Source organism: Macaca thibetana, chromosome X (genome assembly GCF_024542745.1).
Source record: "Macaca thibetana thibetana isolate TM-01 chromosome X, ASM2454274v1, whole genome shotgun sequence".
NCBI classification, from domain to species: Eukaryota; Metazoa; Chordata; class Mammalia; order Primates; family Cercopithecidae; genus Macaca; species Macaca thibetana.
Window position 1 is genome coordinate 73,507,805 of NC_065598.1, and position 17,686 is coordinate 73,525,490.

Sequence of the window (17,686 nt, forward strand, 5' to 3'; positions counted from 1 at the left end):
TAAAGAAATAGGAATGCAAAAGAAAAACTAAAAGATATGGAGGCTAAAAGAGCAGGCATTCAGATAACAGTCTCAGAAAGAAACAAAAAATGGAAAGGATGGTATTTTTGAAGAACTAATGGACATACATTTCTCAGAAGTATAGATGAAAAAAATGAGGCACAGAAGTCAGATATTTTGACTAAGATTAAGATTCAAACGCTGGTCTTGCCCCAGGACCCCTGTTCTTAACCACTCTGCTACACTGACTTGGGGCTAAGGATAAGTAAGTTCAGCACCAAAGACAATTCAGGAGGACTAGGATCAGTTCTGACACCATAAGATTGTGTAGTAACTAGATGAAATCTGTACCTTCCCCAATATTATACACCCTGATAACATTAAATGTGCCTTTCCATAAACCCACAGTATTGATTAAAGCAGTGTAAAGTCATATCAAACCTCAATTTACTTCTCCACAAGCTTAATCATATAGAATATGAATGTCAGGATAGCATAGTGTAATGGTTAAAGAGTGTGGAAACTAGAGTCATAGCACTGAGTTCAAGCCCCAGTGCCACCACTTTCCATGCCATAATTTCATCAGAAAATAGAAAAATTGGTACCTGCTTTGTAAGGATTAAATAAGATAATGCTAGTAAAATCCTTAGCACAGTGCCTGGCATAAACTTTGCTCAATAAAGGTTAGATACTGTTTGTTTTTTTAATTCAAAAATTTAGCTGATAACTATTGTAAAGTCAAATTATACTACTACATACCTTGTACACACAACAGTGGTGGACCTGGTCAAAAATAGATTCCCAAGGCCTACCTCCAGAAATTCTGATTCAGTAGGTCTTAGATGAAGCCAGGAATCTGCATTTTTTTGAGACAGAGTCTCACTCTGTCACCCAGGCTGGAGTGTAGTGGTACAAACTTGGCTCACTGCAGCCTCGACCTTCTGGGTTCAAGGGATCCTCTCAACTCAGTCTCCCAAACAGCTGAGACTACAGGTGCATGCCACCAAGCCTGGCTAAGTTTTGTAGAGACAGAGTCTTGCCATGTTGCCCAGGCTGATCTTGAACTCCTGGGTTCAAACAATCCTTCCAACCTGGCCTCCCAAAGTGCTGGGATTAGAGGTGTGTGCCACTGTGTTCGACTAGGAATCTGCATTTTTATCATGATTCTTGATGCATGTTAGTCCAAGAAGTACACACAAGGAAAAACACTATTTGAAAGGCATGTCAACTATTGCCTCACAACATTCAGCTTGCAATTTTAGCACAAAAATTCATTTGTTCACATAGCACATTTTTATTGAATACTTGCTATGTGCTATATTATGTATTATGCCAGGTATTGGGGATAGAGTGATGAAAATGCATTGATATAGTTCTTGCCCTCCTAGGCTAATAGGAAGTTTATATTCTAGAGAGAATATTTTAATTTGTCTATTAAGTAAAAAAGCTTACCATTTAATTCATTTATTAAATGAGCATTTACTAAATACAAACCTGGTATTTTAAATTTCAGGATTTCTATGATCTTAAGCAGCAAATATTTCTAGTACTTCCAGCTCTCCATAAGGAGACACTTTTTAAAGTCTATCCTAAACTCTCCCCAGTAGAATCCTGCATACCATCCCCAACTCTGCCCTCCACACCAACACTGCCAGCAAGGCTGCCTTATCTACATTGATGTTTCCACTGACAATTATTTGTAAGACAACTTGCCAGATTTAGGGAGGCTGCCATCTCAGGGTATCATTGGCTCCATGGTCTCTGTAACCCAAATGTTTTCCCTAAAAGGCTAGGTAAATGGCTCCTTAATAGTTTTTCTTGTGTCATAAGGTGGTACAATAAAAAATAAGACAAAACAGCACTATAAATAAAGTATGGTCAGTCTGTTAACAAGTATTTATTGTGTAGTTTGTGGAGGGAAAATAGAAGCATCTCTTTACTTTTGAAAATTACTACAGAAGCATCAGCTGGCTATAAGGTAGACTTTCTTCTAAAGTTGCCTATATTATTTAAGAAAAAAAAAACCCTTTCCATGTTCTTTGTCAACCGTAGGCTAACTTTTTGAAAGTGAAGATCAATATCTAATAAATATTATATTCCTTCCTGATTACAATTGATCTCTGAGGGAATGCAAGCCTCAAATACCTATGTCTTCTACAGCTTAGCTGAGATGATCTCCTCTGGCTCCTAAATGTCTTTAGTTTTTTACTGATCTGTCATATATCAAGCTTAACTTTCTACTCAGGATCAGGACCTCACATGACTCCTCTGAAATTCCAAAAATGTGAGTCCATACGTATTTCAGAGAAATTAACCTAGTATAATGGTAATATTAATAACAATTATGGAAACAAAAACAGCAGCTAACATTTGAGCACTTACTATGCGCTAGGTAGCATGTTTACATGAATTACTTTCTCTGCGAGAGAAGTACTGGCACTATTCTTATCTTCTTCAGAAAAATGAGGCTTAGAAAGCTTACATGGTTTGCCTAAGATTACATCTGAAAAAGGGTGGTTGGCAAGTTATTTAGGAGAAGGCTTAAACAAACTGCTCTTTTTACTTGGCATCAACCACCCCAGCAAAAAATAGGAGACTTTTGTAATTTGCAAAGAAATGGTAGAATTCAAACAATTTTTCTGATGCTTGTTATTTTTTCTGGTGGTCTATTCATATTCAGATTAATAACAATCATTTTTATACTAGTAAATACAAATATAGGAATAACATTCAAACTTGTTTTATTAAACAAAAAAAAAATCCTAAACCTGTGATTAAAAAAGGCAAAGAAGTAGGAGACAATGACATCAAACCTCATATATGCTTCAATTATGAGCATGGCTTCCTAGAGGTATATGACAACAAATATTAGGTTCACATACCACCATAGGTTCACACCCCATAGGCTACTAACACCTACCCTACAATTAAATGTGTCATTTTGAACCTTTATTCTCAAAAGTAAATGTATGCAGGTTAACAGAAAGTTCCTGATATAGGTGGATTAGCTATTTCATACTTTACATCAAATTATTTTAATGGAATGTATTTCATTCTGGTATTAAGAATGACTAAGATGAAACCTTATATTACCATCTGCCAGCTAATAAAACTGTATAATAACATCTCTGTTCAGTAAATTATGCTTTGAAGCATTAAAGTTTGAATACAGGACTAAAGAAAGGAGAGAACATTGCACACAAATTCAGCGTAGAGAAAGCAAACCTAAAGCCTCATTTAAGATACTTTAATTTAAATCCTCATTTTGTTCTCCCTGTAATCATCAAGTAGTTCACATTTAAAAAGGCATACATAGTACAGTGCTGGAAAAGGGAAGCATAAAAAAAATTCTATGCCAGTTTTACTGGCTTTTGTTTTCTTAAAAAAGGGTACAGAGTAGGCTGTGTATACTGTACTTAAGAGGAACAAAACACCCACTTAAGCATATTCTGAAATTTATAACCTTGGCTGCACATGGTGACTCATGCCTGTAATCTCCGCACTTTGGGAGGCCAGGAGTTCGAGACCAGCCTGGCCAACATGGCGAAACCCCGTCTCTACGAAAAATACAAAAATTGAGCCAGGCGTGGTGGCACATGCCTATAATCCCAGCTACTCGGGTGTCTGAGGCATGAGAATCGCTTGAACCACAAGAGGCGGAGGTTGCAGGGAGCTGAGATTGCACCACTGCACTCCAGCCTGGGCGACAGAGTGAGACTGTCTCAAAATAAAATAAAACATGACCTTGACCAAGATTTTCGTCTCTGATATCTGTATAATTAGTAAGTTTATTACCAGAAAATGTACTTTCTCTAACATAATTTACATAAATGATAACAGGTTAGCTATCAATTTAGCATTTTAAACACAAGCCATTAAGAATAAGTTAACAAATCTAAATTGCTAGAAACTTGTGTTAAACTACTTATAAGTCTAGATCGTGCTACAGTTTCAAAATGGCTGAGAAACATTATCCTGAACAACTAAAGAGATGCACAGATACTTTTGGTAGAGATGATTCAGGAGGCCTTTAAATCAACTTATTAAAAAATAGGTTCGCAGGACTTCAAGGCTATTATATTTCCAAAAGGGAAAAGCGGTAACAGTAAGAATCCAATGAGGGGATTTAAAATAATAAAGTGAACAGGCGTAGTGGCTCATGCCTGTAATCCTAACACTTTGGGAGGCCGAGGCAGGAGGATCACTTGATGCCAGGAGTTCAAGACCAGCCTAGGCAACAGAACGAGATCTTGTCTCAAAAATGAAATGAAATGAAATAAAATAAAATAAAATAAAAATAATAAAGTAATAAGCAGAGTGGTGAATGAAGCCGACTAAGATAGCAAATTAAGCATATAACTGAAGATACAAATTAAAGCTCCAATTCTCTTCCTTCCACAAACCCACTGTGACAGACTAACCAATCTTCATCTCAATTTTACTGCTTGAAAAGTAAGTCTAATTCCAATACTGCTTTTCAATGATATATGAATCACCAAGGAACACCATAAAGGCAACTAGAATTTCAAAAGTCCAGATAAAAGTGCCAAGCATTGCATTATTCACTAAGGATAGTGAAGGAAGCACAGAATGCAGTTCTTGCCTTTAAAGAGGTACAAAGACAAAGACAAGGAAAATAGTCAAGTGGCTAATTACGTCTGAGGTATTAAATCAAATTAGAAGTAGAGAAGTGAAAACTGAACAAGAACAGAAATGGAGAAACAGGAATTAAGTAATAATGACCTAAAGAGGAAGTGATGAAGCAGAAAGAGATATAGTAATCACATATCAAGTAAGTTAAAAAGAAGTGGTTTTGGGACTACCACAAGACAAAAAACAAAACAAAACAAAAAAAACCTCGTAAAAGGCATGGAATTTAATTATTACTTAGATAACAGTAACTGAAAGGATGAAAATGTATCATTTTTAGCAGTCTTTCATCTTAAAAATCATGGACAAGAAGGAAGGTGTTTGCAATTGTACTATAATAACAGAAACCAACTTCAAAATACCTTGAATAAAAGCAGCTTCAAATACCAAAAAATCCCTCGCCATGAATATCAAAACGTACCAAGAAATCCCTCGCCATGAATATCAAAATGTACCCATTTGAGATGACCAATTTTCAAATTCTATTAAAATAGTGGCAATGTTACATGAAATTCTAATTATAAATCAAGGGAACATTAATATTTACTGAGTATCTACATTATGTCCAGTACTTCTCTGTCTCCATTGCTAACACCTCATTTCAGGCCTGCATTACCTCTCCCACCCAAATCATTTTAATAGCATCCTAACAAGTATCTTAATATCCATTTCTTTTCTCTGATCCATCCTCCACACTGATACATAAAATGATTTATTTCTAAAATGAAAATGTGACAGTAGTCTCTTGCTTAAAATTTTTGTTAAGTAGATACCACAACCTATAATACAATGTACAAACTAACTTCTATTATTTGATTCCCACCTACCTTTCCAGTCTTTTCTTTTATCTCTTCCCACACTCACCCTTACTTTACCACTATCTCCTTATACTCTTATTCATTTTTAACTACTTGAGGTTCTTCAAACTTATCATGCCATGTTATGCATGTTTCTTTTTTTCTATTCCCCATTTTGAAGGGCCTTTTGCTCTTCTGCCCTCTTAGCAATGCAGTTACCCAGTTCTACTTTCAACATCTGTTCAAGCATATCAATATCCATCCCCAACTTTCCAAGAAAGAAATGAATATTCCTTCCTTGGTGCCTCTACAGATTTGTTATAGGATCTGTAACTCTTACTATATTACTTGTTTAAGGTAAGCTTTTTAGACCATAGCTTCTTGGGAACAGAATCCTAGACTTATTTATCAGTGTATCCTTAGAGACCAGTACAATTGGCATATCATAGGCACCCCAAAAAGTTTTAAATCAATGAATGAATAACCAAGCTTCATTATTCAAGATAAAATTTTTCAGCTGGGCAAGGTGGCTCACACCTGCAATCCCAGCATTTTGGGAGGCCAAGGCAGGTGAATCACCTGAGGTTGGGAGTTTGAGACCAGCCTGGCCAACATGGTGAAACCCCATCTCTACTAAAAATATAAAAATTAGCTGGGTGTGGTGGCACATGTCTATAATCTCAGCTACTCAGGCTGAGGCACAAGAATCATTTCAACCCAGGAGGCGGAGGTTGCAGTGAGCCAAGATCACGCTGCTACACTCCAGCCTGGGCAACAGAGCGAGACTCTTGTCTCAAAGAAAAAAAATAATTTTCGCTGCCTATCCCTTTAAAAGCTAGTCTATTATCAGTTGAGTCCTACCATTTATTTTCATGAAATGTCTGATTGAGCCCAAAATAATCACTCCAGGCCAATTTTCTAAAAGCCCAGATTCATCATACAACAGTCCCATTCAAGAACTTATAGTAAACATTATTTTAAAGCGCAGTGCCTCCATTTGCCTTTCATGGTTTTCCTACTTATCTAACCTCCACTCTTCATCAATGCCAGGCCAATTTCATCATCCCTTAAGCCTGGTACATAAATTCTTACCTCTGTCCCTTTGCCCAAACTGTTCAATCTCTCATTCACACTTGATTCTTCCCTTTATCCAATTAAATATTAACCATCTTTTATAGGCCAACCAAGTCTGATTTTTCTCCCATCAAAATTGTATCTGAATGCTCCATCCTTCCCCTAACTATTATAAGCAAAGATACTCAGTACCAGTCATATCGGCACTTCATTCTTTCCCTTTTAAGAATGTTACTTTTTTTTCCCCAACCGGATTATCAGCTCCTTCAGGTATCTGACTGTACTCCCTTTATAGATCCCTCACAGTTTTTAGTTACTGTGATAGAAAGGCAACATGGCAAAGTGTTTTAAAAACTTTTTTAAAAAAAAGCAGGCATGTCCTCTCTTTGAATTAAATCTTATGTTGAAGTCCGATACATTAAAAAGATAAAAGAGGGGCTCTGACTGAAATGGGATGTGGGGATTAGAGTGTTGCTTGCCTGGCCCCTCTGTACTTGCTTAGCCACATGGTAGCAGCCCCTAAAGCATCTCCTGGGGTTCCCTGTAACACAGTTTGAAAACTACTGGGTTCACAATGAGATGCCATCTCACACCAGTTAGAATAACGATCATTTAAAAAGTCAGGAAACAACTGATGCTGGTGAGGATGTGGAGAAATAGGAATGGTTTTACACTGTTGGTGGGAGTGTAAATAAGTTCAACCATTGCAGAAGACAGTGTGGCGATTCCTCAAGGATCTAGAACTGGAAATATTTGACTTAGCAATCCCATTATAGGGAACATACCCAAAGGATTATAAATCATTCTACTATAAAGACATGCACACATATGTCTATTGCAGTACTATTTCCAATAGCAAAGACCTGGAACCAACCCAAATGCCCATCAATGACAGACTGGGTAAAGAAAATGTGGCACATACACACCAAGGAATACTATGCAGCCATAAAAATAACGAGTTCAAGTCCTTTACAGGGACATGGATGAAGCTGGAAACCATCAACCACGGCAAACTAACACAAGAACAGAAAACCAAATACTGCATGCTCTCACTCATAAGTGGGAGTAGAACAATGAGAACACATGGACATAAGGAAGGTCACATCACACACTGGGGCCTGTCAGGGGGTGGGGGAAAGGGGAGGGAGAGCATTAGGACAAATACCTAATGCATGCAGGGCTAAAAATCTAGATGACAGGTTGATAGGTGCAGCAAACCACCATGGCACATGTATACCTATGTAAGAAACTGCATGTTCAGCACATGTATCCCAGATCTTAAAGTAAAAAAAAAAAAAAAAAAAAAAAAAGGACCGGGTGCAGTGGCTCACATCTGTAATCCCTGCACTTTGGGAGGCCGAGGCGGGTGGATCACGAGGTCAGGAGTTCAAGACCAGCCTGGCCAAGATGGTGAAACTCTGTCTCTACTAAAAAACAAAAAATTTTGCCAGGCATGGTGGCAGGTGCCTGTAATTCCAGCCACTTGGAAGGCTGAGGCAGAGAATAGCTTGAACCCCGGAGGCGGAGGTTGCAGTAAGCTGAGATCACTCCACTGCACTCCAGCCTGGGCGATAGAGCGAGACTCGTCTCAAAAAAAAAAAAAAAAAAAAAGTTATAAAAGGAAATGTCCTCGACACAGTAAAGGCCATTTATGAAACCCCACAGGTCATATCACACTCAATGGGGAAAAATTAAAAGCTTTATCTCTAAGATCAGGAACAAGATAAGGATGTCCACCTCTCATCACTTCTCTTTAACACAGTACTGGAAGTACTACCAAGAGCAATTAGACAAGAAAAACAAATAAAAGGCATCCAAATCAGAAATAAAAAATTAAAATCATCCTAGTTTGCAGAGGACATGATCCTATATATAGAAATCCCTAAGGACTCCACTAAAACACTATTAGAACTAATAAGTTCAGTAACATTGGAGGCTATGAAATCAACATACAAAACTCAGTTTCATTTTTTTACATGAAAATAATCAGAAAAAGAAATCAAGAAAACAATGCCATTTATAGTAGTATGAAAACAAACAAAATGCTTAGGAATAAATTTAACCAATGAAGTGAAAGATCTGTACACTGAAAACTGAAAAACACTGATGAAAGAAATTGAACACAAATAGTCTACGTTTTGTGTATTAGCAAAATTAATACTGTTAGAATGTACACACTACCCAAAGTGACATACAGATTCAACACAATCCCCATCAAAATTCCGAAGAAATTAAACTTGAAAAAAAGAAAAAGCAATCCTAAAATGTGTATGGAACCACAAAACACCCCGAATAGTGAATACAATTGTGACAAAGAAAATCAAAGGTGGAGGCATTTCCTGGTTTCAAATTATATTACAAAGCAAAGTAATTAAAACATTATGGTGGTCAGGTGCGGTGGCTCATGCCTGTAATCCCAGCACTTTGGCAGGCCAAGGCGCGTGGATTGGTTGAGGTCAGGAGTTCGAGACCAGCCTGGCCAACATGGTGAAACCCTGTCTCTACCAAAAATACAAAAATTAGCACTCCAGCCTGAGTGACATAGTAAGACTCTGTCTCAAAATAATAATAATAATAATAGGGGCCAGGCGTAGTGGCTCACGCCTGTAATCCCACCACTTTGGGAGGCTGAGGTGGGCCGATGACCTGAGGTCCTGAGTTTGAGACCAGCCTGGCCAACATGGCGAAACCCCATCTCTACTAAAAACACAAAAATTAGCTGGGCATGGTGGCATGTGCCTGTAATCCCAGCTACTTGGGAGGCTGAGGCAGGAGAATAGCTTGAGCCTGGGAGGCAGAGGTTGCAGTGAGCAGATACTGCGCCATTGCACTCCATCCTGGGCTACAGAAGGAGACTCTGTCTCAATAATAATAATAATAACAACAAGAACAATAACATTGAATACAAAAGGACTAGATTCTCCAATCAAAAAACACAGACTGGCCAAATGGATGTAAAAACAACAGCCATTGGTCAGTTGCCTACCAAGAAATACACTTCTCCTATAGAAACACACATAGACTAAAGTAAAGGGATGAAAAAAAAATATTCCATGCCAATGGAAATCGAAAAAGAGCCTATAAAAAAGTCACTATACCTAGACAAAATAGATTTCAAGATAAAAACTGTAAGAAGAGACAAAAAAGGTCAGTATATACTAATAAAGAGGTAAGTTCAGCAAGAGGATATAATTATTTTATTTATTTATTTAAAGATGGAGTCTCCCCTGTCGCCCAGGCTGCAGTGCAGTGGCGGGATCTTGGCTTACTGAAACCTCTGCCTCCCAGATTCAAGCGATTCTCCTGCCTCAGCCTCCAGAGTAGCTGCAATTACAGGGGCCCACCACCAACCCCGGTTAATTTTTGTATTTTTAGTAGAGACAGGGTTTCACCATGTTGGCCAGGCTAGTCTCAAACTTCTGACCCAAAGTGATCTGCCCACCTCAGCCTCCTGAAAGTGCTGGGATTACAGGCGTGAGACACCATGCCCGGCCAGGATATAATAATTTTAAATATATATGCACCCAACACTGGAGCAGCCAGATATACAAAGGAAACATTATTAGAGTGAGAGAGAGAGATAGGCCCCCAGTACAGTAATAGCTGGAGACTTCAACACCACAGTTTCAGTGTTGGACAGATAATCCAGACAGAAAATCAACAAAGAAATATCAGACTTAATATGCACTATAGACCAAATATACAAAATAGATAATTTAAAGAATATTTCATTTAATGGTCGCATTATACATACTCTTCTCTCCAGCACATGGATCATTCTCAAGGAGACACCGTATGTTAAGCCAAAAACAGTATTTAAAATTCCAATAAACTGAAATCATATCAAGTATCTTCTCTGACCACAATGAATTAAAACTAGAAATCAGTAACAAGAGAAATTTTTGATATTCTGAACACATGAAAAGTAAACAATATACTCTTGAATAACCAGTGGGTTAGTGAAGAAATTGAAAAAGAAGTTAAAAATTTCTTGAAACAAATAATAATGGAAACACAACATACCAAAAACCTATGGGATACAGTGAAATCAGTACTCAGAGGGAAGTTTATAGCTGTTAAGTACCAACATCAAAGAAAGTAGAAAAACTTTGAATAAACAACCTAACGATGCATCTTAAGGAAGTAAAAGCAAGAGAAGAAAAGTAGAAAAGATCAATGAAACGAACACTTGGTTTTTTGAAAAGATAAAGTCCACAAACCTTTAGCCAGACTTCTTAAGAAAAAAAAGAGAGAATACCCAAATAAATGAAATCAGAGATGGAAAAGGAGACATTAAAACTGATACCACAGAAATTTAAATGACCATTAGAGGCTACTATGACCAACTATATGCCAATAAATTGGAAAACCTAGAAGAAATGGACAAATTCCTAGACACATGCAATCTACTAAGATTGAACCAGGAAGAAATCCAAAACCCGAACAGACCAATAACAACTAATGAGATCAAAGTAATAATAAAAAGTCTCCAAAGCAAAGAAAACCTAGAGACCCCAATTTACCTAAATAATTTTCATTTTAGGTTCACGGGTACATGTGCGGGTAAATTTACCCCAATTTATGTGCACGTGTACCCCTGAACCTAAAATGAAAATGTAAAATAAAATAAACATATTATGGCATGTAAAGCCCCAACCCCACCCCCCAAAGAAAAATTAAAAAATGAAAAGCCAGGTACCTAATACCTTCACTGCTGAATTTTACCAAACATTCCAAGAAGTACTAATTCCAATCCTCCTCAAACTATTCTGAAAAATAGAGAAGGAATACTTCCAAATTCTTTCTGAGACCAGTATTACAACGATACCGAAACCAGACAAAGACACATCAAAAAAGGAAAACTACAGGCCAATATTCCTGATGATCATTCACACAAAAATCCTCAACAAAATACTAGCAAAACAAATTGAACAACACATTAAAAAGGTCATTCATCATGACCAAGTGGGATCTATCCTAGGGATGCAACGATGGCTCAGTTTATGGATATCAGCCGAGTGCGATGGCTCATACCTGTAGTCCCAGCACTTCGGGAGGTCGAGGTGGGAGGATCCCTTGAGCCCAGGAGTTCAAGACGAGCCTGGGCAACATAAAGAGACCTCACCTCTACAAACAAACAAACAAGCAAACCAGAAAAACACATACATACATACATACATACACACATATAAATATACACACACACACACAGAAAATCAATGTGATACATCATATCAACAAAACGAAGGATAAAAACCATATAATCATTTCAATTCATGCTGGAAACGCATGTGATAATAATCAACATCCCTTCATAATAAAAAGCCCTAAAAACTTGGGTATCAGAGGAACATACCTCAACATATTAAAACTATATACGACAGACCCACAGCTACTATCATACTGAATGGGAAAAAACTCCAAAGTCTTTGCTCTAAGATCTTGAACACAACAAGGTTGCCCACTTTCACTACTGTTATTTAACATCATACAGGAAGTCCTAGTAAGAGTAATCAAAGAAGACAAAGAAATAAAGCACATACAAATGGGAAAGGAAGAAGTCAAATTATCCTTGTTTGCAGATGACATGACCTTATATTTGGGGGAAAAACAACAACAACAAAAAAAACTAAAGACTCCAGTGGGGAGCGGGAGGGCAGGGGAGTGGGGAGAGAAGAAAAGAGAAGAGAGAAAGAAAACTACTGGGTTCAAATTCTAGCTGTAACACTTACTGGTCATGTACCCTTGTGTAATCACAAACTCTTAAGTCTCAGCTTCCTGAGATAATGTGTATGAGACAGGCCTTTATAAACCTTAAAGTTTTCCATAAATTTGAAGAATATTTAAACTTCACAAGACATAAGCTAAGCTGACTACATTATACCATCTTAACAGTTTTATCACACAATATTACTGATTGTGAAAGCATTCTGTATTTTAAAGTCCAGATTTATTTAAACTAAAATAAAGCATCCTAAATGTTATTCAATTCTGGAAATCCCAGGTCCTCGGCTTTGTTTCTTGTATTTGAAAATAACTTTCTAATCTCCATTTGGAGGACAAACAAATATAATGATTAAGAGTAATGCTTTTGAGTTGGTCAGATATGATTTGAAGGCCAGCTTCATGATATGGTGTGTAAACTCAGGTAAGTTCCCTAACATCTCTGAACCTCAATTTCCTCATCTTGAAAATGAAAACAGGACTATCTGCTTTTCAGTTGCTGCTGGATTGAGGGAGATAATCTGAACAATGTCTTGTTTTTCTTAGTATGCTCTCACAGTATACCTCTCAAAGTCAGCAAATAATAAATGTTTATAAAATTAATTGGTTTCTTGCAACCCGAAATTCACCATAAGAATAAATTCAAAGTAATTCCCCCTTTTCTAATTGGAAAATTTGTCTGCTACTTCTCATAAAAGTTGAAGTGTAAAGTATATTAGAAAATATGCTAATTAGATATATGTGGCATAAAATATGTGTTTCAGAATATACTTTTTGTGGTGCTATATGGAGAATTGATCAAGCACCCTATCATTTATAATTTTCTAGACAAAATTCATTAAATATAATTTTATTCTCCTTGAAAAATTCTGAAATATAGCCTTAATCAGATGACTAACTTTCATATTGGTAGTAAAATTTCTTTAGTCCATGTTGGTTTGTTAAGCCAGTGATCTAAATATTTTTACCTTTGGCAGCATGGGAGTATCCCTCTTCTTCTTCTTTTCTGAATTAGGGTCATCTAATAAGTCTGGCTCAAAAGTATAAAGTTCAGTAAGCTCATTCATAGTAAAATGACGCTCCACCTGCTGCTGATCAACAACTCGAAAAGACAGTGACTGCTTAGTTACTTGCCGATCATAAATCTTATCTTCCATGGTTCCCTTTGTAAAAAGAAGGAAGAATATACAAAAAAATTAAATTTTGTAAGCATGAAACTTAATCAAGGATAAATACAGTTACTGGTTAATATGAAATGGTAAAACTTCATGGTAATATATTGCCATAAAGAAAAACTCATCAGCAATTTTGCTTAATTCATGAAAGATTTCATCTGTTTAGCATAGTTTACCATAACAAATAAAATTACATTACTGATAATTATTCTATATTATCTGACCAAAACGCATTCATGTGTTGCTTTATTTATTTCTGCACTCCGTAGGAGGACAGCAGGCAGATACCAGAGTAAATAGAAATAAAGGGACAGACCCAAAAAACATTTAGGTAAATATTGAAGTTAGAAGGCAAGAGAGCAGTTTGATTCCTTTTCAATGTAATATAATAAGCTATCAACAAACACCATAAACTGCCTTTATATCATCTTATTGTCTACGATTTCAAGACAGAAAACAAATATAAAACACCATATCCATTACACATAAACTACATTAAATGTATACATATTATACTAAATGTATATTAAATATAAAAATTACATTATAAATGAGAATGTATAGAAGTTATAAGCAGGAAAGAAAAAAATAAAAGAAAATTGAATAAATAAATAACAGGAAAGAGTTTACATAATGCTGTCAATCAACTTATATACTAAAGAAGATCAAATAAGCAAGGATCTACAAAAAAAAAAAAAAAAAAACCAGTCTCTGGTTGAGAAGCCCAGATTTGGAGGCAGGTTGAGAGGGTTGCATCTGCTGTGGGTAGCATCCACTAAATCTGTTTACTCATGCAAAACAATCTCAACATGAGAAAGATGACATTACAGAAATGGATACACTACAAAACAGAAAATCAAGAAAAGCCAAAACTGACTTCTGCTGCTTTATGTACAGAAATGGTATTTCCAACTTTATTTCCCTCTCTGTAATACATATATGTTTCATACCTCTAAAATATTATCAGTTTCACATGAACTTTCAATATGAAAAAGAGAATTATAAACCTACCTGAGCTAAGAACCTATATACATAAACAGGCTTAGTTTGTCCAAAGCGATAAACTCTGAATATACTCTGGATGTCATAAGATGGATTCCAAGAAGCATCAAATATAATTACTCGATTAGCAGCTACCAGATTAATTCCTAGAGATCCTGCTTTAGTAGAAATGATAAATAATCGCCCTCTGAAAATGAAAATATAGAATGCTTCAGTAATTAGTACTTTACAAATATTTTAATTACAATATGACTTTTTGATACTTAGGCAGTTTTTTTTTTTTAACTATCAAGAGTTCAGAGAATTCATTTCTTACTTACTGAAGAAAATAAGATATTATATAAGGAGTCAGGATGATAATACATATGCCTAGGAAGAATCCTATTGTTGGAAAATAAAATAGTCTGATTTAGGAATAAAGATGAAATGAAAAATTAAATATTTACAATGTAGTCAAGGTTTTATTTACAGGTTTCTGAATAAATTTAGAGAATTTATATTTAACTTCAAAGTCTATATTGTATTGGGTACTGCTAGGGGCACTAAGTACATCAAAATGAAGGACAATGCAAAAGTAGGTGAATATGTAGGAGTGACTGAACATTTATAATACAGCATAATGAATATAAGGAGAGACGTTAGATAGATGCAAGGTACTGGGGTAGATAAAACAGGAGCAAGAAGACAGACACAGGGCTCCAGGAAGGGTGTGTCTAAAGAAAAAAAAAGAAACCGATAGATTACCTGATTTGTTGAAACACAAGCATTTATAGTTTTTTTCTTTCTTTTTTTTTTTTTTTTTGAGACAGAGACTCGCTCTGTCAGCCAGGCTGGAGTGCAATGGCGCAGTCTCAACTCACTGCAACCTCCGCCTCCTAGGTTCAAGCGATTCTCCTGCCTCAGTCTCCTGAGCAGCTGGGATTACAGGTGCAACACCATGCCTGGTTAATTTTTGTATTTTCAGTAGAGATAGGGTTTCGCCATGTTGGCCAGGCTGGTCTTAAACTCCTGACCTAAGGTAATCTGCCCACCTCAGCCTCCCAAAGTGCTGGGATTACAGGTGTGTGCTACCATGCCTGGCCAAGATTTATAATATTTCTATAGTAGAATTTAGAAATGAATTGGTGATAGGCATATAGAATACTAAGCAAATGGTAAAAACAAATCACTACTTCAGCAAAATATAATAAATAAGTACACAAAAAAAGAAAAACACAGTATTCAAGTGGCTTACAAATATTTACATAGCCACAATAAAGAAGACACTGCAAATTAATTTAGGCAAATATTATGAAAAATTATACTGGGTAAACGAATGAGGAAAAGTGTGCATGTACTTGTGGTAAATTACTACCTTACACTTTAGAAAGGATGTAGGTAAGTAAGAATTACCAAGAGTTGAAGTTGGTTACCTCCAGAAAGTAGAAATCACAGGTAGAAAGAGATTTGGTCACGGGACTGGTTTTTATTTGAAGCCTTGTAAAACTATCTGTTTTTTAAAAATATGTAAATATATTACTTTGATATTAATGAAAATTTAATTTGAAAAAGATTAAACACTTTTTGAAAATAAAAACAACTCTAAGGACAAAAATTCCTCAGTTCTACTCCCCAGAAACAACCTCCATTCAAATCATGATATATTTCCTATAGGTTTCTTTTTTTCTGAATATATACTTTTTAAATTTTGCAGTCAGGATAATATCTGTATATACAATATGTATTAAGAACAGTTCCCCAAATTTCTTGGTAAACATCATGCTTGGTAGCTGCATAGTATTGCATTGGATGACTGTACAATAATTTAATAATTTGCTCATTGCTGGTAACTTATAGAGTGACAAAAATCCCTGGAATATAATAAGCTCTCAATAATCAACACAAAATTTCTTTTCTTTCATGAAAGAAAATTAAATACTAAAATGCCATACTAATTACATTTATAGCATTCATTATACACTAGAATGCAAAGAAACTCTAAATTTAAATGATGGGGAAAAGTTTACAATTTAGTTTACCAATCATATTATATACTAAAGAAAAATCCTGGTATAAAATAAATAGAGATACTAAATTCATATTTTATGTCAATTTGGAACTACCACACATCTATGAATATAGACTACAGAAATTATCACAAAAGTTGACCAATTTTGAAGAAAATGTATTTATCACAGTGTTATTTTATAGCAGCGTAAGGTTGAAAATTAAACAATATGTACAACATAGAGAACTAAATTACTCTCTGGCTATGTTACCATTAAAAATCCAAATACTACATTATGTGGAAGAAAAGCAGAATATAGAGCCTTACTAAATACAATTGCAAATGCATTAAAAACAAAAACATATACACACAATGTTAACAGTAGTTCTCTGTGGTCAGTGGGATTATGATGACAAGTTTCATCTTTATACCTCTATAACACATATTCATTACAGAGAATAAACTGTAGCTTCTTTAATTAGAGGACACACTTGAAGGTATATGGGTAAATGCTTGTCCAAAATTATTCCAGTTATTAATATCTATCCCACATAAGCAAAAGATGGCATAGAGCTATACAAAAGAATCAAGCATATAGAATGGTATAAACTATGTAGGTTAAAAAACACACAGACATACATACACACACAACACACATGAAACCTTAAATAACTTCAATATGCAAGTCCATATTGAGATAAACTACCCAATACATTTTTTAGATATTCTTAATACTAAGTATTAGTATTAAAGTATATACTCAAAACAAACATAATTAAAATATAAAGGATTATTTGCACAGTGCTCATATAAACCATCTTATACATGTCTTTTGATAAAAGCATTTCTGTCAGGTACATATCTAAGAGTGGAATTGCTGAGTCATAGGGTATTTACATGCACTGCTAAACTGAACAAATAGTTCTGTAAAGTAGTTATTCCAATTCATATTCCCACCAGCAGTATATGAGGCTTCCAGTTGTTCAGGTCCTTGACAACTCATGGTACTGTCTTTTTGTTTTTATTATAACCTTCGAAAACAGTTTAAGGTTCACAAAAATTATACCAGTTGAGTTCCCATATATCCTTCACTCTCGGCTTCCAATGGTAACCTACAACTTATATAACAACAATACATTGTCAAAACCAGGAAATTGATGTTGGTATGAACTCAAGTACAGAGCTCATTTGGGTTTCATCAGTTTTTGTTTGATGTATAGTTCTACAAAATTTTATCATGCATGTAGAATCATGTAACCATTACCAAAGCAGGATAC

General features: G+C 35.6%; 2 protein-coding genes across 40 annotated transcripts in view; one reads left to right on the forward strand and one right to left on the reverse strand.

Annotated features, from left to right (window-relative positions):
* The window catches only part of LOC126946324 (cytochrome c oxidase subunit 7B, mitochondrial), a 1,159,743-nt gene that overhangs the window by 797,700 nt on the left and 344,357 nt on the right, over positions 1-17,686 (forward strand). The window lies entirely within an intron of this gene.
* Positions 1-17,686, reverse strand: part of ATRX (ATRX chromatin remodeler) — a 283,723-nt gene that overhangs the window by 38,537 nt on the left and 227,500 nt on the right. For all 9 annotated transcript variants that reach the window (XM_050776271.1, XM_050776280.1, XM_050776277.1 and 6 more), the window contains 2 exons: positions 14,432-14,609; positions 13,214-13,408 (listed from right to left, as the gene is read on the reverse strand). In XM_050776271.1, the coding sequence (XP_050632228.1) occupies positions 13,214-13,408; positions 14,432-14,609 (373 nt within the window). The remainder of the gene's footprint in view (positions 1-13,213; positions 13,409-14,431; positions 14,610-17,686) is intronic.